We start from the raw sequence: 26,222 nt of genomic DNA on the forward strand, positions 1-26,222 counted from the left end.
AAACCTGATCTATCACCCCCACAACTAAAAAATGGATCGGACTGGAACACTATATATCTACAGCTATGCCTCATGATTACGGTGTACACAGTGTGTAAGCCAAAGCTGACAACTTCCTTGTTACACACATACCAACTATTGCCTAAAGAGTTTAAACCATGGAAACAATATAAGTACAAAGAGAAAGAGAAGTCTTTTTAAATATTATTTTAAGTAGTGTTCAGGGACACTACAATAAACAAGACCTCCAGCACTGTACTGTGCTACATCACAGACCAGTGGTTATTCTCAATAACTCTAAAGCACTTCCCAAGTACCTTTTTCTGAGCTTTAAGAACTTCCCCAACACGACTAATTGCCATTTTAAAGACATTACGATTCAAGGCTGTAGTGCACGCACACACAGAATCCCAACAAACCAACCAGTACCAAAATGCACTGCACACATCTTCAGGAATGTGACAGAACAGTATCTGTTAGGCAGCAGTTATTGTCAGAGGATATAGACCAGAAGCAGCTCAAGATGCATAGATGGCCCTGGATTTTGGACTAGCCCTCGATTTTGAAAATCACATTTCTACAGTGCTTATGAAGAAAGTAACACAGCTCAACACAGTGTTTTCATGGCACTGAAGACACAACCATCTTGTTATATTCTTATCTGAGGAGCAGCACAGATTTTACACATTGCTGCCTGCTGCTTTGAATATTTTCTAAGGTAGTGGACTATTTTATCTACTAAGAAAGTGCTCAAATCTGACAAAGTATATGAGTCACAAACAAAATGGGTAGCTTTTTCTCATTTTAATTACACACTTAGGTGGTACGCATCTGCTGGGACAGATTCACAACTGAAGAAAAGCAGAGAAATATTCTAAAATTAACATTTGGGTATTTCAGAATGGATTAAAAAACTGGAAAGAGTTGTGCTGCATGACATTATAGGCAATTATCTCTTGTCCTTAATAAAAAGGCAAAGAGCTGGAGATTAATAGCATTTTGCCAGTGTGTATGTACACCTTGAACTACTAGATTTTCATACTTATCATTATTTAAAGCAGAGGTAACAGGAATACATTACAGTTTACATATGCATATCATAATAATGCATATCATAATAACAAATATGTTGCAGTTCAACAGGAATTAATCACTGTCACAAACTTATTTTTTGAACCTTAGAATGAATTATTTTCACTACATAACAAATGTGGTAGCTTAGCATATTTAATTTTCATTTACTGTGTCAAATGTTGCATGACTGTAGGAAAATAGGACATACAGGCTTTTTAGAAAATGTTCCTATTTAAGTTGGCCATTTGGAAATTAAAGTGACTCTAAAATTTGATGCTTTTAGAAAACTACAATATTCACCACTTGTAGTCACAGTTTAAAACTGTATTTTACACAGTTTTATTAAAACTGTTCTAAGAGTTTTCATACTTAGCAAACAACACTCATATAAGCATCAAATCAGTGACAGATGTATTGCATATATATTCTGATATAGCTTCCTTAAAAAGTCCAAAATACATATAAGTAAAGGAAAACAAATATATCAGGCTTTAAAAGCAGCTGCTTTTTGATGGAAATATTTGGCATTAACAGTGCTTACAACATTTTGCTTGCCGAGCAGTGAGGAATCCTAATTAAAAGGAATACTTCAATTTTAAGATGCTTAAAATGAACACATGCTCAAATAGTTCTTGTACTTTTAAATCTAATAAATTAGATATGGTCTAAAGTAAGATCTGAGGACAGATCTGCAGCACACTTATACATTTAGAGACATGTATAACAGAGTTCACAGAATATGCACTAAGTCAAATAGCATTTTTAACAGACCTGTTAAAATGGCAGATCAGACTTTACAATCCCTTGATAATTAGAGCCATATAAATGACAGCATTTTGATTCAGTTTAATGGATTTTTTTTCCTTATCTTACTATGCAATGTCAGTTTCAACACATTCCCGGCGAGTCCCAACACTGTCATTTTGATGAACAGAGAAACCTTAAATTTACACAAAAGCCTAATATTGTACAGTCTTTTATCAAGTGAAACTCAGTACAATATCAAGAAAAATATTTTACTTTTTTTACTCATTATGACTTTTCTGAAATAAAACACTGATATATAATAAATCTAAAGTACTAGCAGTTTACACCAGCAGTGAACACCTTGTCCTTAAAATTAATATTGAAACAGCAATTGAAAAATAGCCTGCTAGCTATGGTTAGTAATAAATTTTATTTAGAAGCTTCCTCTTTTCTGAGTCAATTCAGATAAAGTATTTTAAAAGAAAAACAATTTGCCATTTCTGCTTCTCCATCTGTCTCTCTCCCTCCCTTAACCATCCTTGGAAAAGAACAATAAAGAATGTGACTTAGCACTCTTCTATTACAGAGGCAAAGGACAAAGGAAGATTTTCAGTGTTGACTCACCAGTTAAGACAAATGTAATTGTTACCACCACCCAACCCTGAAGGGGATGTTCTTTCTTGACAAATGCTGATGGAACACTTGTAACAGTAGGAAAAGTTCAGTTGTGCAGAGAGGGCTGAATTTAACGAATTCATACACCAGAACATATAGAATTAGAAATTACTTTAGAAATACCACTAGGCTTTACCTTTCTGATCTTATTTGGCCTACATGCGTCTTGTCTCCACCGAACAGTGACGGAAAAAACCAATCATATGCAGACACAAATAAATACAGATAGACAGATATGCCCATATATACATACACATGTAAGTTCTGATTCTGTCAGTGTATGACTTGATACATTTCACAGATCAATTCAGAAAAGTGAAATAGAGCTCTTCTTTCCCAAATGCTGCAAACACTTAGAAGTTTGGTTGTTCTCCTTCCTCACCAAGCTCTAGCCCACTGTTCCTGAAATCCCTTTACCACAGTTGGCTCAGTTTAAGAAAGTTATGAATGCTGTTTGAGAACTATGGAAATGCAGGGAACTGCCAATGAGTAAGCAGATCAAGTAATTTTCAAACATCAAGAGAATATCACTGAGTGGGTATGAAAAACTAAATTAATGAAATCATGCCATAGACTCTTCACCAAAACACCTAATTAACTAGGAACCTACACTTGTTCATGACTCCCTAGAATGTGAAGAAGCTGATGGGCTCATCATGACAGCTGAAAAGGAGATTGGGTGGGATGTTTTTGAGGGAGGAATTAGTTTGTTTCTTAAACATAGGTCAAGTTTACAGTGCACCTCAAAAAAATAATTGCACCTGCAACACAAAGGCAAGAAAGAACCATCACGGTAGACAAAAATATATAAGCATTGTCATGCAAGAAAATAATTGTGCAACTACCACCCTAAGTTTCTCACTTTCCTTTTCAACATTGCTGAATGCAAATTATTGGTGGTTGGCTGGATTACTGAACAGGACATCAGAGAGTGACAGTATCCTTCAGCAATGACAAGACATTCAGCTGAATTAAATTCAAGAGCCACTCCTCACTTCCCAGGCTGTGAAAAGTAATGAGCACAACTCTGCCTTTTAATGGTCTTTTTATTTCAGGAAAATTAGATTAAATACTACATTTCTAGTGATCACGACCTAAAAAAACCCCAACCGAACAACCTTAAGAAGAACATCCCATATTTGCAACTGAGTTGCCACAGGTTTCAAATTTAGATTTTTTTTTTTTTTTTTGGGCTGACCTCGATGAAAACTTCCCCATTCAGTTTAGCAGAAATTGCACTGAGTTACTGTGTTACTACGCACAACCTCCCGATAACAAGCAAGAAATTAAACAGAAAAGCAGAGTACTTGCTGCATCAGAAATAAGACTTCAAAGAAGGCGCTCAGAATTTCATTTTCCTAACTCTGCTCAAACTGTACATTTGTACATCACAAATACTAGGTGCTTGCCCTGCAGGATTGACAAGATTATGACTGAACATCTGTGGCACTTTCCTGTGGTTAACCTTTTATAAAGGATTCAGAAATTAACCTAGAGACCATTTTAGAAAATGCCAGGAACAGAAAAACATGAACCTATCAACAGACACCAGGGAAATAAGAACCAGCATTTTAATTACCTGTAAGTCGGAGAAATCATGGCTGTTTCTGAAAACCCAAAATAAAACCTGTGAAATACTAGGGTCACAGTAGATGTGTGTTCCAAAACATTAAATAAAACAATGTTTCCTTCGCCGCGCAAATATGAGATTAATCCCTTGGCCCAGATCTACAGCTTTTACCAAATCTAAACTTGCCAAGAAGTCATTTTGCTTTGATGATGACTACAGGATTTAACTCAAACCATATGACAGAAACAATACCATAGAATAGAAAACTGGGTAGGAAAGTATCCATTTTTACGGCACTCTTAGCATATTGTGGAGCTTTGTTAAGCTGAAAAAATGTTCTAAAAAACTACAGTAACACCTCAATGTTTGAGGTACTTCAAATTTACTTCAGCAAATATTTTAAGTGATCACTGATATGTGTATTGGATTATACATAAAAGCAAGCTGTGTCAAGCATGTCACATAGAGAACTTAAAGTAGCTTGTGAAGGAGTCAACAGGGGAAGTTTAGGTTGGATATTAGGAAAAGGTTCTTCCCCAAGGGTGGTCAGGCACTGGAACAGATTTCCCAGTGCAGTGGTCATGGTACCAAGCCTCGGAGCTTAAGGAGCCTTTGGACAGCACTCTCAGGCACATGGTGGGATTCTTGGGGTGAAGGGACAAGAGCTGAATTTTGATAACCCTTGTAGATCCCTTCCAACTCAGGATATTCTATAATTCTATGAACTACAAACCAAGTGTGAAGAGAAATGCAAAAGCAGTACAAAATTTAAGCACCTTGCCTCAAACTTCACTAATTTTGTCACACTCCTAAATATGAATTCAAAGGAATAGGATGGACATAGTTGGAATTATAAATAGAGGAAGCAGCATTTTAGCTCTTTCTTAAGATACATGATTCCTGTTTGGAGTTAACCCAACCTAGAAAGAACAGGTAGTGCGGAGCACAAGACAAGTATAAAGTCTGAAGGGAAGGAAATGGAATATTTCTATTGCATTAGGTATTTAATCATATTTCCTAAAACAGAAAAAAAAAGGAAATAATTATACAGTAAACACGCATTTAAAACAGGTGTTCTAACAATAATATATAGTACCCTTTTTCCACCAATCTTCTCTTTCTAATAATCTTAAGGAGCTACAGCTATTGCTACTCAAAAGGTCTGCTGTCCCTACTAAGGCAACATTTACACTTCAGTTGACAACATTACATAAAGTAAGAGCAGACACGTAACTCCTTAAAGCTTATTTGTGGGCAGTTCCTTATAAACTAAGATGATTTATTTGGATCTGTGACCAAAGGAATACACTAGTTCTCCTAATCACATTCTGATAGGAGGCCATTTGGTACTACCTACTCTGCAGATATAAATGACTCATTAATGCTCTGCAAAGAGAAAAAAAAAGTTGTGACTGCAGCTAAGTAAAAGACACATCAAGGGGGTGATGCATCTTACCATCTTAACTTACACTAATTCTATTTGTAATTGAATATTTAGAACACTACTTTGACAGACTAAACCAAATGTTCCTTTAACCAAAATTCTCCTCCAGAAGCAATCTTTGAGAAACCTGAAAAATAAAGGGTATTCTGTTTCTAAAGGCTTCAATATACTGGATGGACTCTCACATGCTATGTCATCCAACAAGAGACAGGATGTACTCACCTGTTAGGACAGAAGCTTTCTGATAAACTGAAACCACCACTTTAGAAACTATTAACAAAAAAGTCTGAAGCAGAGAAAGACACCTCACTCAGTAAGCATCAAACCGTACCTTTGTGGAAAGCTGCAAGAGGAGCTTTCAGGCATCTTGTGACTGTATTTTCACTCCAGTTACCTTGCTTTTGCAAAAACTAAGTCAGTCCATGGCTAATTAAGTCTGCCTTAAGAATGGTGTTGGACTACGTGATCTCCTGAAGGAGGTCCAATGCAAACTAAATCTTTTATGCTAAGATACCTTTAAAGATTCGTATAATGGCAACACTGCTCATTTCCAAGGTGAAGAAGCTGGAAAGTCATCATCAACAAGACAAGAGAAAAAGCCCACCACTTTGCTTTTGAAAATGAAAACGGCAAATCCCTATGCTCCAGCAACTTCATCACTTCCTTTCTAAAGGAAGATCGACCTATGGGCAAGACCTGAGGGAGGAAGGTTTTTTGGTGTGATGGATTATTTTGTTTTAGGGGTGGGGGTTTTTGTTTGTTTTTTAAATCAGGACAACCTAGAAATCTGAAAAGGGAGAGACTTGGCAAAAAGATGGAAACTAGTATTTGATCTTAAAAGAAAAAGCATAGCATCAGAGGGGGCAATAGCATGCGGTTTTAGCTTGCAATTGTCAGACTTAGTTTTGACTTCATGTGATTTGGCTGAGGTGTCTGCGGGCTCATTAAAGGAGTGCATACTTCTTGTAGATGTTGTCACTAAACATAAGAGTCTAAACCTTTGGCTTTAACCTAAGGTCAATACTCTGCCCCTGTTATAGCATTCAATTAAAATAGAAGTTGACTCAGCTAATAAGAACAGATATTAATCTTGATGTGGGGTCTCTCTCCAGATGGAATGAAGCAGAAAGGGGTTCTTAAATTCTGACTATGTAACAAACAAGCAACTTTGCCTATGCTGGGATTTGTAAAACACTTTATTTGTAGTGTACAATGACATCCTAATGAGATTCTAGAAGAGGCCTACAACAAACGATGTAAAGCCTAGGTTTTATTTTGACATGGTAAATCAATCTGCTTTCTAGCCAGCCATGTCAAAAATACCCCATGTAAGAAAATTAAATACAATAGCTACCTTTACAACTCAAAGACACTTAGCTGAAGTACTTATTTAAATATACTATATATATATACAATATAAATATACAATATATATTTGAATCAAAATTGCCAGCTAATGAAGAGTTTTGCTTATTATGGCCAGTCTCATGAATAAATTGGTCACCTCAGAAGAATGAAACTACATCTTAGGAGATGTTATACTGCTTAGCTCTGCACTTCCAAATACGTTTCCTAACTCGGAAATATATCTAACACAATACTACATATCATGGCAACAGACAGCCTAGATCTGTAAAGGTGGTCAGGGTATTCTTATTTCCAGATGAATTATCTGTGATACCATGAAAATATCATATAAAATATAGCTTATCAACAAAAAGGGACAGTTCACAGGAAACTAAAACACCCCACGTTAATAGATGGCAAAGCATTTTTAAACTACCAGTATTATTGCTTAAACAAGCTTTTAATTTATAACATCTGGGAAAAAATAGCCTTTTACAATAAAATTACAAAAAAAAAGTTTATATATTTAAAAGTATATATTTGTCCAGCCATGAAAATATGGCTCTTCAAAGCCCTTTATGTCTAGCAGATTCCATGACGCAAATGAAGACAGCATTCTCAGGGATATGTAGCATTACAGCCATTTGGGTTTTTTAAATTTATTTTTCGCATTGTGAGATGGACAAATCAATATATCAAACTAATTTTCAATGTGGCAACACCTGGGAACTTCTTCCAAGTTTATAAATTGTTTTTCTTCATGTTTCCAAGCCCTACTTTCATAACTGAACTTAGATACTGCCTGCCTTATTCCCAAAAGCCCCAGTGCTTCTGCTCTTGAGTCAAACAGTAAAAAAACTGTAAGTGATAGAAGCAATTTGTTTTACTTCTATTATTCACAGATTTATAGTAGAATTATAAGTGTTCAACAAAACAACAGTTCAGTTGCAAACAGTAAAGTGGCTAGAAAAGTAAAAACCAGCAGATGTCTACAATGGAATAATTTGCATTGGAAAAGGCTCCCAGAAAGATCAAAGAACAGAAAGCCAGAACTTACCTAAGTCACAGCTGTTGACAGTAAGAATTTACTTCCTTACTAGTTCATCAGCATATAAAGTGTAACTGGTATTCATTCATCCATCTTAACCCTTTTTCTAGTCATTCTTTCCAAACAGTGAATTTGGGTTTGGTTTAGATTTAGCAGTTAGATTTTCTTTTTTTTTAATACTTTTTATTGTGATCATTCAAATGAAGTTGACTTAGGAAGCTTTACAGATTGCTTCTACTAAAACTTGCTAAACATTAGATTATTTTAGAAGGCAAACCGATCCAGAAAATGTCAACAGTGACAGGATTGATATATGGAAAAGGTGTGACATTGAAGAAGAAAAGACATATTCCAAAGGCAGCTAAATTACTATATATTTGAAGATGACCTTGAAATTCCTACTAACCCATTTTTCCATTAAGAAGCAAAAATAATTTCATCAGTGGCACCAGCCAAACTTGTGAAATATACCTTCCAGTCCTACATACCACAGTTCAGTTATAACATATGTCAAGCAAAAGATATATATCATCCACAAAGGATACCTCCTATACAAAAAAAACCCCACTTGACAGGTTCTTCCATTTCAATAAACAAACATACCAAGCATAAGAAATCGGACCTGGAATGCTGCATATTCCCAAGCACTCAGAACTATCGATATGCATAATGGAAATTCATAAATGACCAGCATTTTAATATGCCTCCTATTCTTACTTCCCATTTATGGCAACACATGCTAATCACTGCAACACATTGCAAGATTTAAAAAAAAAGCAAAACAATATCAGACATATCTCAGTAAATCCAAATTAATTCAGATTCACACCTATCGGAAGACACAATATAGCTTTTTCTTCAATTTTACTGTTTCACTAGCTTGTGAAGTACATGCCTCTCGTGAAATATAATTTCCAAATTATTTAATCACAATTAGAAAAGCAGAGAGCGATAAAAAAAAACATTTTCAAATGAACTGATTTTAAAAGTATCTGAAATCTCAAGCATACTGCATGATTGAGCAGTTCCTTATTCACAGTTGCATTAAAAAGCAAAATGAAAGGATGCAAGTTGCAATCATCAGGTATCCTCTACAAAAGTAATTTCCTTATTTCACTATCTTTGTTCGTTAATGCAAGTTTCTTGCATTGTTCTTTTGTTCAGACATTGAACACCTTAAACAGCGTACTAACGCAGCCTTTCCAATCTCTCCTTGTCGCTTTAAATTAGTAAATGACACCAGGAGAATTTCCCGTCTCCGTACCCAACTGTCCAGGCCGTTTCACCTGCCCCGCCACAACAGCCCGCGGGCTCTGAGCAAGCTCCCGCAGGCTGTGCGAGGACGCTGGCAATGGGTCCCCGCGAAGGCCTCGTGTCCCCTCGCCCAGCATGCGGCTACTGCGGGGCAGGCGGCAGCAACCAAAGGCGCCAGCCCCGTAGCGGGGAGGGACGCGCCAGACCAAGCACCGCCGCTCCCGGTGCGCGAAGGGCGGCAGGGGCACCCCCGGGCAGGGGCGGGAGCGGGAGCATCCCCGTACCAGCGGCGCTCCCCGCGCTGCTCCCCGTAGCGGAGCGCAGTCGGACGGCGGCCCAAGGCCGCGCCGCGGCTGCCGCCGGGCCCGGACCGCGCCCGATGAACAGCAGGGGGCGCCCCACAGCCCCGCTCCCCCCGCCGCGCGGACCCCGGGGGAGGGGAGTGCTCCGCCGGGCTCCGCCGCTCCCCCGCTCCGAGCCGCCCTCGGCACCCCCGCCCCCGGCTGGGGCCTCACCCGCTGTTGTCGCTACAGACACCCTCCGCGGCTCCCTGCGGGATCTGGCGGCGAAGAGGTGAGGGACGGCGGGGCTCGGCGCGGCCGCGGCACGGGCCCCACTCCGGCCGCTCCCGCCGCATGGAGGGGGAAGGGCTGGCCGGAGCAAGGGGAGACGAGGGGGCGTGGAGGAGCAGAGCCAGGACGAGACGGGATGGGGAGGGATGGGGGAAGTGCGGGTGCGGAGTTCAGCGCCGACGGGAGCGCGGAGGCCGCTGCCGCCGCCTCATCGCCGCCCGCGCCGCACCGGGCCCGCGCCGCCGCCCGGCCGCCGTCGCCCGGCAACGCGCGCGCCCCCGCTGCCGCAGGCGCGCAGCTCCGCGCGGCGCCCCGCGTGCTCCCGAGGGCAGCGCACGCGCAGCCTGCACGCGGCGGCGCGCGCCGGCCTTCCCTCCCCCTCCCGACGCCAGGGGGCGCTGCAGGCGGGGACGGGGCGCGGAGCAGGGACACGAGGCACAGAGCGCGGAGCAGGGGCACGGGGCGCGGGGGACGGAGCAGGGGCACGGGGCGCGGGGGCACGAGGCACGGAGCAGGGACACGAGGCACAGAGCGCGGAGCAGGGGCACGGGGCGCGGGGGACGGAGCAGGGGCACGGGGCGCGGGGGCACGAGGCACGGAGCAGGGACACGAGGCACGGAGCAGGGGCACGAGGCACGGAGCGGGGGCATGGAGCATGGAGCAGGGGCACGGGGTACGAGGCACGGAGCATGGAGCGCGGGGCGCGGCCACCACCGGCTCACCGCTGGGGAGGACCGAATCAGGGGAGCAAGCCACGAGGTGGCTGTATGGTCGGGCTCCGGAAGAGAATGGGGAAAGGGAGACAATTTCCCTTGGCATTGTTCCCTAGGGACATCCGATCCCCTTGCTGAAACAGGAGGAGGAGGCTTAGGGAGGGCAGATAGGTGCCAAGGAGTTTATAAAAATACTGTGTTTTCCCAGTTTTGCAGGTCATGGGGTTGGAGGATGAAATAAAGGACATGACCAAATGCAGGTATATTTAGGCATACCTTTGGGATGGGCCAAGATTATTATATGCAGGTACTTAAACCTTTAGCTATGTAGGATGCTCTGGCGCAGGATTAACAAAAATTTGCAAATACTTTAGGTTTTGCTTAAAACATTGATATTTAAAGACTAGAAGATCTGAGGGCTAGCATATAGTTGCTTCCTATCAGTTTCAGTGTTGCTGATGACTGTCTTCAGCTTTCCAAAGCATTCTGAAACCAATACCAGCTTTCCCTTGAAATATTAAATACCAGTGTTACTGGGGTGACCCACTCATAGGAAAAAATCTTCCAAATGGGAAGAGTATATTTTGAAAGCTCAAACCCCCAATGGGATACAGAAAGAATATATTTCCATTTAAGAAACTCAGTAATTTAAAGCAAATTTCAGTACTTGGGATGCACCAATTTGAATCATCTATTTTCTGATATTTAGGTTTTACAACACTGCTACACATTCTGCTTATGGTGGTGCCTAATCCAGTAGTGTATTAACACAAGTTCAGTTCTGTTGTGTGTTTTACTGGGGGCTCTTCTCCACTAGTCTTTAATCTCTAATATTTCTTGAAATGCTGTGTATTTCATAAAACATGTTGCACTTTTTAAAAAGTGCAGTTAGAATATTAATATTTAATAGTCCGGTTATAAGGACCCTGCATTGCATCACTGCATCCGGACTTGTAGAATTAATTGCTGTAGCTGGGATGATTATCTAGGGAGAAAAAAAACATTCTTCCAGTTGGAATTGTTCTGAACTAGATTTGTTGTCATAATGCTAATGTGTGTGGACTGATGTTAGACTGCTAAATGGAAGCAGCTTTTTTTTTGCACAAAAATTAAATCCTGTGCTCATTGAAGTAGGGGAGTATATTAGCCTTGGTTTCATTCTGCATGATACTGCAACTTGTTTTGAAATCTATCTGCCTGTTAGTTTTTGGTTTAAAAAGGATCAAATAGAAACAAGGTTGAATTTTTCAGGATCAGCTGAAATATTTTTTCAGTGTCAGTTTAGTGCTTAAGTCCCTTAGCTGTCTTTGGGAAATCTAATCCGCATGCTGGGAAAAACTGATTGTTATTTGGATCCCGCATATCAAAGTTTGTAAACAGCACCAGAATAGATAATACGTATCAGTGCGGTGATTTCAGATCATATAAAAACTGTCTAACCCACTTTGGCTAGGAGAAAAATTGAAACACAGACATTTAAACACTCGACCAAAGCCATGAAGCACAAGTCGAATGCTACCAATTTATATGTGCTGGGACTGCAAGTATCAAACTTTGTGACCACTTTGAAGTGCTTTGAAATGTGGAGATGTAATATTTTCTCTCCTTTTTTTAAACATGGAGAGAAAAATAATTGCTAATGCTTGCGAGTAGGTTTACTTCCTTAGAACTTCCAACTAATTTATAACACTTTGTGAAGTGGTTTTCTTAATGTCATTCAAAGCAGAGTAACAAGTTGAACTTGCATTTTCCTTTTCTACCCCCAACCTTTTAGCTTAGCCTGTAAAACCAGAAATTAAAAAATTGGATAAACAGTGCAAAAGTAGGCTGGGATTCTCATCACTTCTGTTCGAGAGCATTTTCCTTCTCTCCCTCTTATCCTCACCCTGCCTGCTCTTGCTCCCTCACTGTCTTAGCAACAAGATTCACTGGCTGACTGTAGCTAACTTGTCTTCTACCCCCTCAAACCAATTAGTTCATCTATTTAAATCATGCATCAAAGAAGCCTGCCCCCTTTGAGCACACAGCTCACTTAGGGCTCAATCCTACAATCTTCAATTTTTAAGGCAGCAAGAGTTTGCAATTGACTCAAATTACATGAGGATCAGACCTTTTATATTCTAATTTCTTTATAAAATCTGTAGCCTGATGAAGAAGGTGCTGATGCTATCACTGTTTTCCTTCATCTACCTTTTTCTTTATTTGAAGAACACAACAATATAGGGAAAAGTCCTTAAATAATGGAGAAAATAACTAAAACATCTTCTATTCACAAAACATCTTCTATTCACAACTGCTGCTTATTCATTATCTGTTCTAGAAAATTGCAAAAATTGGATTTGGTGAACAATCAGAGCATTGAGTAGAAAACTCAGAGCATCCAGGAGAAAACAGCATTGTAGTAGTAATGACTACAGCATGCCTTTTTGTCAAAGCTTTTAATCAAAATCATGAACCCATCAACAGTCTTTTAGGGCATATTTTAACGAAATGCTACACGTTGCACAGATCTCAGAAGGAAGCCTTCTACTCTTTTTGCACTCCTAACAACCTTTGACATAATGAGGTGTGACAAATTGATTTAAAATGTAGTTGCAGGAAGAAGGGCAGGCAAGCTTTGCTCTGCCTTGTGGGTGTTGTAGTCTTCGTGCAGCCTCTCTGCCTGGGCAGCAATAGGAACCTGGACTCTAAGTCCCATAGCTCCCACTAGAGTCTACCGCACAGGCTCAGAGCCCATATGCGAGGAGGGGGTGACTACATTGTGTCTATTGTATGTTTTTTTGGTTTGGTTTGGTTTCGGTTTTTTTTTTCCCCTGGCATTTTGCACATTTCACCGGAGGTGTAAAGCGGGAGTAAAAAGCATGGCAGATGAGCAAGAAATAATGTGCAAACTCGAGAGCATCAAGGAGATCAGGTATGTTTGCTTTGTGCCCTATCAGTTACATGAAGCAGCTTTTTCCTCGGGGGAGCGGAGGAGTTACATCGATCTGAAAGTAGCTATTGTGCTACTGAGGGAAAGAAAACTACCGCTGAGTTTACGATGAGAGCAGAAAATGCATTTTTCTAAGCAGGGAGGGAGCATCCGCTGCTGGGAATCGCCGCTGGAATGCGTAGTGAAGGGCGGTAATGGTCGTGTATTTCCAGAGCACTAGCCGTGAGTGATAACACGAGAAGGCGGAGTGCGCGGGTGGGAAGGGCTGAGCAGCCCCAGCGCAGCTGGGGGGAGTGGTGTCGGGCCGCGGGTGTCGTAGGGGTTTGTTTGTTTGTTTGTTTGCTCGCTTTTGAGTCGTTTGAATTAGTATTTCATATTCATGAGGCTCTGTGTCTTGAATCTGTTATTTTGCCCCACTCCCGGGCTGAGAAAAAAGGGGGATGGTAAGGAAAGCAGAGTCTGACACCCAAAGCCGAGGGCGGACGTGTCCTCGGGCAGGACAGGGCTGGGCAGCGCTGCTGGCACCGGCGGAGCCCCACCGGAGTGCTGTGATGGAGGACAGCCATCCATCCATCCATCCATCCATCCATCCATCCATCCATCCATCCATCCATCCATCCATCCATCCCCCGTGGAGGGCGGCATTAGGGCCCGCCGGGGAGCGGTGGATCCGTGCGGGTGAGCAGCAGAGCCTTAGCGGCTTCTCTGCCCTGCCCTGCCCTCCCCTTCGGCCGAAGGCGGGGAGGCGACCGAGAGCACCCCGTGGAAACCTCCTACCTGCTGCTTCTGGCCGCCGCCCGGGGCGCCTGGGGATGGGGGCACACCGGACCGAGGCTTTTTCTGCCGTTCCCTCCTGCCACAAGGCCGGAGCTGCCTCGGGCTGCCGTTCATGCAAGGCAAAACACCAGGAATTTGTATACAGCGTCCTTCATAGGATGAGTTGCAGGATGCTTTGGAAGAGGTGGCTCATAAAAAAAGCCAGGCACGGTACGGCACGTGCCTGCATCAGGGACATTCTTCATAACTTTAGGTAGAGCATTTCCACTCCTTGGCTTAGGGCACCGATTTTCAGGATTGGGCCTGAGCTGTCTATTTAGTAGGAAGTGGTGCATCCAAAAGCCAAAATACATTAGAGAGGACAGTGATTTTGAATGTAGCTGGGAGGTGGAAGGCATGCTGACTGGGTAACCCTGGAGCCATGAGAAGTGTTTTGGGACATGACAGCCAGAGAAGGGCTATCAGAGAGAGAGGAGAGAGGGCTGGCAGTGAAAGCGTTACCTTCAGCAGTGCGTGCAGGTTACCGCAGGGACTTCTGACTGGTTACAGCATCTCTAAGAAGCACACTATCCATGGAAGAAGTGAATTAGGCAGCAGAGTATGGGCCTCAGCTTTCTTCACACAATACCACAAAGGTGAACAAAGATCAAGCAAAAATATTTGTCTGTCTAATGTCCCCAAACTACTTGTAGAAAGAGGCGTGACAGTGTAAGAACAATGATTTTCTACTCAACTGGTAGACAGGCTCTGTTTTAAAATACAGATCTAAGTATGGCCTACTACAATTTGTGGTCCAATTATTGTAACTTAATTTAAATTTTTTTTTTCAGTGAGAGTGGTATTTAGAAATTTACAGTGCATTCAGTTTTCTGATCACATATTCAAAGGTCACATATAAACTGCACTTAACAGATTTTTCCTATTATTTTGTAGCATAAGGTAGTGCAAGGGTGATGTTACTAGCTTTATGATGAAGTATCAAAATAGTTGCGTGAATGTATTTTAAATTTCAATGTCAAGAAACCAGTCTTACTTGCAACATTGATGTCTATTTTGAGTCACCTTTAACAAAATCTGATCAATTAAACCTATTTATTGATTCCCAAACCTTTTTAAAGGAGCTTGCATTCTGTGAAGAATTTCCTTCGAAATAAACATGAGAATTTCTTACGTTTACAGATTCACCTTTGATAGATTTAGCAACTTTATTTTAATCTGCATTCCATGTATTCTATAGACAGGGGGGAAAGAAATCTTCATGATCAAAAACAAAGAACTTGCCCATTTGTGTCGTTGATCTCTATCAAGTATTAAAGGCAGCTGGGTTTTGAAGGGATGTAGGAATCTGATTTTGAATCTGGAATCTGATATCTATATCCATGTCTGTATCTATAGATAAATACATATAATCTGTAGTCAAGGGAATACTGTTTTCAGTAAATAATTGTATGCCCACAATCCAAACATATATGCACATGTTTATTTATATGCATTAAATACTTCCACAGAAATAACCCAGTCATAAAATTAAGTAAATACCTAAAGACTCAGCATTTTGACTGAGAGGAGATAAAAGAGGATGAAAGTTAATTTACTGATGAGAGATGCAGACACGTCATAAATACAAGAGAGGAAACAGGAGTTTTTAAATTGTTTTGTTTTTAATTTCCTTCTCATATTATTCCTGCCCAGACTGCCTGCTTCTGAATACATATTGTAGAAGTTATTTATGATACTGTTTTTATCCCTTGCAGCTTTATAAACTCTTGAAGTGAGAGAGGGAGGAACCCAGGTCATATTACTAGCTATGACACTTGGAATATGTAGCCATAATTAATTGTCCAAGTGACTGACTCTCCTTTCTGCCATGCTCTGTTAAAACCTGACAACACTCCATTAATTTCATAATTCAGTACAAGAATTCTCCTACCACTGAAAAGCTCAGCAAAAGAGCTGGGATTAGACTTCAGTATTCTCCTTGTACCTCAGCTTCTCTCAGACACATTTAGTCTCACTCTTGTCTATTGCTGCTATTGCCTTCTTTCATCTATCTAATCCCATATAAAATGACACTTCACAAAAATATGTTTCAGTGACTTACTGTTGCTTCTCTATCTTTTTAACTATCACTGGGATTCAGGAATAAGACTTTGCAGATGGAAAAAATCAAGGCACGACTGAAAGCAGAATTTGAAGCCCTGGAGTCTGAGGAGAGGCACCTGAAAGAATATAAACAGGAAATGGACCTGCTGCTGCAAGAGAAAATGGCCCACGTGGAGGAGCTGCGACTGATCCATGCTGACATTAATGTGGTATGCAACAGGCCAGCTGCAGACAGTCTAAGACACAGCTGGATATGGATCATTCCACAGATTGTGGAATTGTGCACGAGTGAACTGTCACTGGTTCAATCATAAAGACTTTACAACACCATCCTAGGATCCTACAAAAAGTGCAAAGTACAGTTACCTCAGGATAATTGGTTTTTTCCTTTGTAGGACAGGATATTTTATAATGTTGGCATAATAAGCTGAGAGCATAGATAACCAAGCCTACTATGGCTGTGACTTTACCAGTAGCCACAATAATATCACTCCAGCTGTCCTGTAGAAAACAGTTCTTCCTGTTAGTCTTTTCTCATTTAGCACCCAGAAACAGAAACTTTGGCAGGTAGGTGGGACTAAGAGATTTTGAGAAAATACAAAGTATTTGTTAAGTTCGTAGTACAGCTGACCTTCATCACTAAGTGGAATCACCAAACATCAAGAAGCACCAGCCTGAAGGGAATTAATTCAAATAAGAGAAAAAGCAATTTATAAACAGGGAAGATTAGCAATTAGAGGGACTAAATGGGGAATATATTTTTAAGTACATTTTTTTAATGTCATGTTAGGGCTCTTATATGGGGTTTTTAGCCTGAAGGTATCTCTCTGTTGCACCAGAAGAAAAAAGCTCCAACAAGTAAAAAAGTACAAGCTATGAACTGGATGTGCAGACTGCATTTATTTATGACTTCAAATGTCTGTTCCCCTGTCCAGCTGCATAATCTCAGCCTCTGTTTCATCCTCCCCTCTTTTTCCAGTCAGATTGTCTTTTTCTCTGATGCTTTTCCCACTTACTGCAGTAAGAGAAGCAGAAACCTTTCCTTAGCTTGTTCGGTAACTTCTACAGGTCAGTGTTCAGGTGTCTTAGAAACACAGAAAATTAGTTTATACTACTTTAAGCTCTTTTTAATATCTCTTAAGATTTTTCAGTAGCTCCTCACTTGCTGACTTTATTTGTAGCCTGTCTCTCTGCTTTTTCTGTTCAGAAAGTCATATAGGTTGAGTGCAGCTTTTTAAAATGAAAATGCATCTCATATGTCACTTTCTGTTGCTTCTCCTTTGCCCATTTTTCATCCTCCCAATACTTTAAGTCTTTGCTTTACTATTGCATTGTCTCAAATCTCTTCCAGTTTGAGTGAGAAAAATCTCTCCTTTCTGATGCAGTCTCTGGCTCAGTCAGAGAGGAACAGTTCTTTAAAAACATGCCCAACCTCCTGTTTCAGATGGAGAACACTATCAAGCAGTCTGAGAACGATCTTAACAAGCTCTTGGAATCTACTCGCCGGCTGCATGAGGAGTACAAGCCCCTAAAGGAGCACGTAGATGCCTTGCGAATGACTCTGGGATTGCAGAGGCTGCCAGACCTATGTGAAGAGGAAGAGAAACTGTCCCTTGAGTAAGTCTCCAAAGCAAACATTATCTGGCTTTATGCTTTCTCTCAATTCTACTGGTCATTTTCTCATTTTACTTTCGTTGGTAGGTAGAAAAAAAAGAACCCAAGAGGTAAGCATGAAAAACAAAAGTTAACAAGAAAGGGATGTGGAGGGCATGTATTTGATAACATTCAATCTGAATTTGTTCCAAGTTAAATTTAAATTACTCCAAACTGCAAACTCTACATACCACATGCAAACATTCAAGGGTGGTTGGCCTTCTAGGTTTTATTCTATATGTTGCTTTATCTGTCCTTTTCCTTTTCCCTGAAAATTACTTGTCTAGCAAGCAATAGTAGGAGGCAATACAAGAGAGGGATACAAACCAAGTATTCTTCAGTTGGTTTGTGCTGCTGCTAGTCAGAATTTTACTTTTTGCTGCCTGCACATGGCAGTGGCATTTAGCCAAGTACCTGTCACTGTCAACAAGTAAGTTTCCCTGACATGTGGAATAGATTTGGATAATAAATCACAGTTTCATTTTTACGTATAACCTAGGCAGGGGAGAGTGACAGAATTAGCTACTATTCAAAGAGACAGTGTCCTTTGTTTAACAGATCAGTTTTAAACACAAGGGATGTTTTGATAGGCATATATTTCTCTTAATGCCCGGCACAATTAACATAGTTCTCACAGGCACAGAGTTTTCAAGATTGCCTTTGTATTTCTGTAGAAATGTTGTTTTATGTTCCAAACACCTTGACACTACAAAGAATGTATTAATGTATTGTGTACAAAAGTTATTAATTTTAACAGAGTAAGATAGAAAAACTGTTTGACAGAGGTGCATCTGCAGCTGTTGTCTATTTTTTTCTATACATGTTGTCTATTTTTCATCTTACTAGATTTATATCCAGTTGTACATCAAGATGCCTTAGAAGCTTATGGTCTGGAATCTGGCTAAAGTGTAAAAATGCAGAAGAAAATACCACTATATTCTATTTATGAACTAGTCTATGTGTAGGTAATTTGGCAGTTGACTCTAGTGTAGGAACATGATAGGGAAATGTGATCCACTGTATTTTAACACAAAATATTCTTTACAGACTAATGAAATACTCCAGAAGGTGGTTACATTTTTTGTTTGTTATTCTTTTGTCTAGCTACTTTGAAAAGCAGAAAGCAGAATGGCAGACAGAACCACAGGAGCCTCCCATCCCAGAGTCTCTGGCTGCAGCTGCAGCAGCTGCCCAACAGCTGCAAGTAGCTAGGAAGCAAGATACCAGACAGACAGCAACTTTCAGACAGCAGCCACCTCCAATGAAGGTCAGGAGATGAAATGTGCTGGGTTTTCTCTTTTGTCATTGGAATGCATTATGTTTATAAAGTGATCAGTATTTGCAAAAAGGAAAAATTATGTGTCCTGATTCCGATTTTCCTTGCAGTGGTTCCAAACAAGAGCAAGCGGTAGACTTAAAGTAGTAGCACCAGTTATCAAGGGTTAAGGATAAGAATCTTTTAGGACAAGAATCTTTTAGGACTTAAGAGTCACCCTCAGCAGAGGTGTAGGCAGTTCCCTTCCTCTTGTGTTTCACGTGGGAGCAAGGCACATAAGAAAGAAAAAAAACCTTGGCAAAAGGAAAAGTAGCAGCTCTTAGTTAATGCCATATGGAGTCATATTAAAAGCAATGTACGTATTTTATGAGGGAAATTACCAGTGGTATAAATTACCAGGAAAGGTGATTGTTTCTGCACTTGGGATCTTCAAGAGTAACATGTAGGTTAATGTAACATAACCATGGGCACTTAAGTGACAGTTCTACTCAGCTCATTCTGTAGTGAGAAGAGCGAAGTAGTTACATAGGGGCATTCATCCCACCCATGTTCCAAAGAGTCACTAAGAAGGCAAACTGATGTAGGTACACTCCAAAGTAATATACTTACTATTTGTAGTTAGGCAGTTGAAAAGCCTTTCTGCAAGTAATAGGCTTCAGTCTAATGTGAATTAAAGGACTTAGTATGGAGCAAAAGGGCAGAGTTCTGTACCTTGTGTTAAATATGTGGAATTCATCTAATCACCTGCTCCTGCCTTAAGTTCTGTGACATTGCTGTTGGCCATAACTGTAACTTCTCTGACTCAGTGAGCTATTAAGAAGGTAAACACCTTTAAAACATCACTGTAACATTTAACACAAAATAGAATTCAAAGTTATTCGTACATGTATGAACCACATGTCTGTGGAAATGTAGTTTAAGTTCAATGAGATGCTCCTGTTTTTCAGTTGGCCTGAAATTACTGTACAATCCACATACCTAGATTGTATAGAATGTAGCACCAGTTCGCCTTTGAAGGCAAAAAGCCGTATTTTTTTCTGTACTGTAACTTAGAGTATGATACTCAATAATCCGTGTAACAACACCACTTTGATGTTTGTAACAAGAGGCTGCAATTGCATTTCAGGCGTGTTTATCATGTCATCAACAAATCCATCGGAATGCGCCCATATGTCCACTCTGCAAAGCAAAGAGCCGATCTCGGAATCCCAAAAAGCCCAAGAGGAAACAGGATGAATGAAATCCAGGAGATTGAAAAGCTGTGTGACCTGTCCCAGTACTCTTCCAGTAGAACTGCAAATTTGCCCAAACTTTACTGAATTTCAGGCTCAAGTATGACCATCTCATTGTTTTCTATTTAAATGCAATGTAAGCACAATGTTCCTGCTGTAAGTTCCTTCCAGTCTTTAGGATTTGGTTTTAGGAGACTAGATATTACTGGTGCTACAGTTTAACATTTCAATTGTTCCATCTTTTGTACTCCTAAACAAACTGGAATTCTTTGTGCAAGTATCCTAAATGTCAGGCTATTTCTATTGACCAAGTGTGATTACCACAAATGCTTTTTTGTTCTCTTCTTAAAAAACAGATGTTAGTAAAAGATTATTCTGTTTTCTCCTGACAACAGGAGACTATTTGAAGTGCTGAAATAGCAGACTGTCTGTTTGTTTCACTGAAGAACATTTTGTTTTCCAATCTCATAAGACTGGGTAGGTTTGGGTATGCAATGGAACTCTTTTTAAACAGGAAATGTTCAGGGAAAACGAGATTTGTTATACAGAAAATCAATGCATTAATGACACACGTGGGTTTTGATTTACTGAAGTTCGATTGTACCGTTCCCTCAAACTTGACTTAAAACTTGGAAAGGTGCTGGCTGTGTATAAATTTCTAAAAATGATGTAATTTGTAATGCTTTAACATCTTAACAGGTTATTATTTTCAGCAGTCAAAAGACTGATTGACTTAAGAACAAGGCTGAAATTAACTGTATCAGTGGTCCTCCCTGGCTCTATGGCCAACCAGCACACTGTGGTTCTCTAGGAAACAGGCATGACATATCTCAGATCTCTATGTGCACAGACTGCACATCAGCTGTTCTGCAGGTCTTCTGTTCCTGGTTTCTACAGCCAATATCTGGCAGACATATCCTCCACTGGTGCATAGGAAAGTTTGGGAACATGCATGAGGAACAGTGTCAGCTAAAAATTGTGTATTTCACCAGAGACAACAAGCTTTGGTGTCATTGTCTTCCCTCAAACAAAACTTCTATTTTTTTGTCTTTTAATAGGTCATTTTCAAATAAGCTTTACTTCAGGCCAGTTTGTTTTCTTGTTCCCTGTGAGCCAAAAGAGCCCTGACTAAAGCATCTGGAGTAGATCACTCCCTGTCTGTCTTCCCTTTGTCTCATGCAGTGTAACAACAGTTCTTCCAATGGGGAGGATGGCAGTGCCCCACTTACAGAACTGGCACTTAAAATTTACTCATCTCTAATCCAAGTTTTGTGACCACTTTTGTTGCCTAAATTGATCTAAAGTATTAAATATTCTTTTCACTAACTTTGGGATGCAGGAAGTGCTTGTTCACATTCTTCTCTCTTTAGCCCAGGTTTCTCTCTACTATTATGTTAGAGTGGTTATATTGGGAATTTGGCTTGTTAGATAGGAAAAACAGGGAAGCCCCAAGTCTCTGCTCAGAACTTTGCCAAACACTGACAACTGTAAGAAATCCACATGATGCAGTTTTGCTGGCCAAATCACATACTTCACCATTAATTTCCTAAGTCTGCCACAAAGTACACAAGTCATTTACTTAATATAGTCCTAAAACTTAAGCCAGGTTCAGGAGATACTCCCCCATTTTAATGTTACATAGTCAAATAAACATCCGTCAACAGCAGACAGAATGTGGACCACCTGCCCCTGAAATTATGTGAAGTGCAGATTCTGCTAGCTGAATTACAGGGATTTGGTCTCAGATAGCAATAATGGAAGATAGTCTGACTCCATGCTCCAAATGGCAATAGTGTGTTATGCATGTTTTGTAGCACAAATACTGGATTCTACTATTTTAAATGTCAGTGTCCACATGCTGTGTGCCCTGTTCAGAGCAATTCCTATGGAGTTGAAGGTAAAATGCACAGAGTTAAAAGTATGTGGGCTTCCCAAGGTGCATACATGAGAGGAGCATACTTTGATGGTAGTTGTACATAAATTTAAGAAGTAGTAACAAAGGAGTGGGTGAATGGTCTGCAATGAAGTAGTGTGAATAGAAGGATTAATTTGTAGACACTTCAACTTACAGTTCTGAAATAGGTAGGGTTAGTCATAGTTGTTCTCACTTCGCTGTTATTTTGCCAGGTTCTTTCTTTCTTGGGAGATCTCTGAACTGAAGTATACTTAAGGATGCACCATTTACTAATTTAGTACAACAGTTTTGTATTTTTACTTTTTTAAACTAGTCTCATGTGCTCTTGTCGTTTTACAAGGTGAGGGTTTTTTGTTTAAGTGAATATTAAATACTGTATTTGCATCAATTGTACTAATATTTACAAATTTTCACATCCTTTATGAAGTTCTGCCATATGAAAAGCATGCAGTGCTGAGAGTGAGTGTAACTGAAGATAAGTCAGCAGGGTGCCATGGCTGCCAAAAGGGCCAACCATGACCTGGGGTGCATTAAGCACAGCATTGCCAGCTGATTGTCTCACTCTACACTGCACTGGTGAGGCTTTGAGTACTGGGTGCAGTTTGGGATGCCTCAGTGCAAGAAGGACACCAGACTGTTACAGTGTTCTACAGGTGTGTGACCAAGATTACAAAAGGTCTCAAGGACAAGACCTCTGAGGAGTGCCTGAGGACACTTGGCATGTTCAGTCTGGAGAAGACAGGGCTGAGGAATGTCATGCAGCCTACAACTTTCTCAGGGGGGAAGCAGAGGAGGAGGTGCTGATCACCCTCTGATGACCAGCAGCAGGATACGAGGAAATAGAATGGAGCTGCATTGAGGGAAGTTCAGACTGGACACCAGGAAAAGGTTATTCTTCGAGAGAGTGGTCAGTCACTGGTGCAGTGACCCAGGGAAGTGGCCAAGGCACCAAGCCTGTCAGGGTTTGAGGAGGACCTGGATGACACTCTTCGCCATACAGTTTGATGCTAGGTAGCCCTGTGAGGAGCAGGGAGCTGAACTTGATGATCCTTATGGGTCCCTTCATACTTGAGATATTCTATGATTCTAGCTCTTTCAAGGAGATAAAATATGTTTGATGTATTAGGGGACCATGGGGTGGGGGCAGGGAGGGAAGCAGTATCTTTCATAGGGAAAGAGTATTCTTTTCTCTCACGGAATAATCACAGAAGTTTAACTGAAGAACTCTTCTTGTGACAGCCCCAGGCTCTTTTCTCCCAGGCAACTTTCTCAAGAGACTGGAGGAATAAGTACAAAATATTGATTTCTTGGTTTTCAGACAGAAGAGGAAGCTGTCTGAAGTACAGTTCTTACCACAAGTCTACTGCATTTTTGTTTCATGGAGCAACAATGGCTTCTTCCTTTGTATCTAAAGTCTTTGTGGATACTTCTTCACTTAGTTTAAATTTATTCTTCTTTTTAAATTTATTCTTATAGCCACAATGAGACCCTCCTCAAAGCTTAGAAGACTTTTATATTACTAAAGTCTGGTTTAACCCTGTCTTTGTCATTTGATTTTTAAAAGGGTATCCAAGTGACAACAAAATAACTGGATTCTCTTGGTATGGATGGCTTCCAGGGTCTTTTCCTGATTCATCATTTGCCTTGAAGAATAGTCCTGTTGTTCTGCAACCAAACAGAAAAAAACCAAATAAAATCCCAAGCCTTTCACCCTGCCACTGACCTTAAGCTCACCATGAAAGGATGCAAACAGTGTACTGTATCTAAATGCTTTGCTATAGAAATTTTCATACCCAAGCTGGGGTGGATCAGTTGTCCAAACTTTAGTGCCAAGGACACAATTACAGAGAAAATGTAAGGCAAATTTAAATACTTGCACTTCCTGAATTCGACTGTAGCTTTCTAAACAGGACCCTGACTGAACCTGACAGTGGCTTCAATTTACATAATCTAAATTTGAAAGAATAGACATTGTTACTTTAGTCAGTGTTACAATAGACAGCGTTACTTTAAATAGCATACTATTCAAGAAATTAAGACTTCACTAGCACTTTAAATAAATAGAAGTGCTTTATTCCTTTATTGTACAGTTTTCTAATGCCTCCAGCATATGTTTTCATTTTAGTATTTAGATATTCTAGCAATATCTGGTGTTTTCACTGGCTTCTGTGTTTTAAGTATTTTACTCCTGTGCCTTGTAGGAGTAACAGTGTGAGACCTGTTTAATTTGTCTGTACAGTCCTTTTTAATAAATGTTTGTTTCATGTCATGCTTTCTTCTTGCAGAGTATGTTCACATCTGTTATTTGCTTATGCTACTAAGAAGCAGCCGTAGCCCAGATGGTAAAACTCAACTCTCTGATTTTACAGGATAAACTTAGCCACAAGTCTGTTGTACCTTTGTAGAAACTTGATGGAAATAAATATGGGGAAAGAAAGATCTCTTCTAATAATCTGTAGAAAATAGAACAGAAAAGGAGATAGCATGACAGGTTTTAGACTAGCCAAACTTCTCAGTTTTGCCTTCTAAAGTTAAATTTGAAAGCAGCAAGAAACACAATTCCTTCTCCAAATTAAGGTACAGGATAGCTGCTTTCTCAGGAGTCCTGCTTTGCCGTTAGGACATTATATCTACCAGTGCTTGCTAGAAGTTGTTTCTCTCATCAGACTGAAGACTGAGGATCTTATGGGAGCACCCCATAATCCAAGTCTGTCAGGAAAGCTCACAGATGCTGTATAGCGAAGGAGGTGACCAACTGCATGGTAATGAGAACAGTTCTGAGAAACAGCATAATCCATTGGCATAGCTGGATTCAGAGAAGAATGTCTATCCCAGACCTCACAGAGCCTGGAACCTGTGAGTGATTAAATATAAGAGGCTTTTTTTTTTGCGTAGATACTGTCTTCAAACACACATAAACCACAAAATCAAAGAAGTACCACAATCTTCCATTGTACCATAACTAATCCAAGACAAAAGAAATAATTTTGATATCTGTTCATTTTGTTTAGCAATATGAATTGTTCAGACTTTGAAACAACCTGCCCTAACTTCTGTTCATCCTGCTGCTTTTTTCAGTTCCTTAATCCTAATCTCAGCTGTAACATTACTTGTAACAGTAGTGAAAAAGGTAATTCACATTCAAATCTTCCTAAGAACTAACCCTGAAATATTCCCTATAACTAACATCAGCTTCCATCATATTTTCCTGGGCTTAGAGCGTCCTGCAGTAAAATGAGCCTCAAACCCCTGGATCTTCCTAAATCTAATATTAAAGTCTAGCATTAAAAATCATCTAATATATTTCAAGGAAAAAAACACAAAGCACCAAAGCTTGTCCCACCCTTAAAACCACTACTTAAAAATTTCTGTTGTGCTCTTCAGGCTTTACTTCACTACTCTTTATTTCACTTACTCTTAACTTCCCCTCTTCACTCTATTCAAGTGAAGTGGTTTAGTGGTGGACTTAGTAGTGCTGGGTTAATGGTTGGACTTGGATGATCTCAAACTTCTTTTCCAACCTAAATGATTCTGTGGTTCTTTATCTCTGTCCTGCTCCCTTCCCCCCCCCCCTCTTGCTGTTCCTCTCTCCTTTTTCTTGTCCCTGTCTTTTCTGTTTTTCTCTGTTCCATTCCCAGCCTTGTGCTTTCCCTGAACACCCCCACCACCAAGCTGGCTTCCCCTTCTTCTTTCCTCCTTCCTCTTTCCTCCTTCCTCCTTCCTCTTTCCTCCTTCCTCTTCCCTCATCATGGGCCCTGATGCTCGTTTTTGGTGAACTTCGCCTCTGTCCGGCAGCCCATGGCTCCAGGAGCTGACCAACTGTCAGTTCCCCTCCAGACTGACCAGCGCTGCTCCGGAAACAGCCACTGAGGTGTCCCAGGGGCAGGGGC

The 26,222-nt window shown here is 40.5% G+C and overlaps 1 protein-coding gene across 3 annotated transcripts; it reads left to right on the forward strand.

Moving 5' to 3' along the window:
* Nucleotides 1-9,593: 9,593 nt before the first annotated feature.
* Nucleotides 9,594-22,684, forward strand: ZC4H2 (zinc finger C4H2-type containing). Of its 3 annotated transcripts, XM_082289421.1 has the most exons (6): nt 9,670-9,732; nt 10,653-10,704; nt 16,294-16,465; nt 17,701-17,873; nt 19,014-19,176; nt 20,312-22,684. In XM_082289421.1, the coding sequence occupies exons 2-6, from the start codon at nt 10,664-10,666 to the stop codon at nt 20,423-20,425; spliced, it is 663 nt and encodes a 220-aa protein (XP_082145547.1). In that variant the 5' UTR covers nt 9,670-9,732; nt 10,653-10,663; the 3' UTR covers nt 20,426-22,684. The 3 variants fall into 3 exon arrangements, with proteins under 3 accessions (XP_082145548.1, XP_082145547.1, XP_082145546.1); XM_082289422.1 differs by lacking the exon at nt 10,653-10,704 and having other exon boundaries at nt 9,594-9,732; XM_082289420.1 differs by lacking the exons at nt 9,670-9,732; nt 10,653-10,704 and adding an exon at nt 13,207-13,358.
* Nucleotides 22,685-26,222: the final 3,538 nt, after the last annotated feature.

This window comes from Coloeus monedula, assembly GCF_965178545.1.
Source record: "Coloeus monedula genome assembly, chromosome: 12".
Lineage (NCBI taxonomy): Eukaryota > Metazoa > Chordata > Aves > Passeriformes > Corvidae > Coloeus > Coloeus monedula.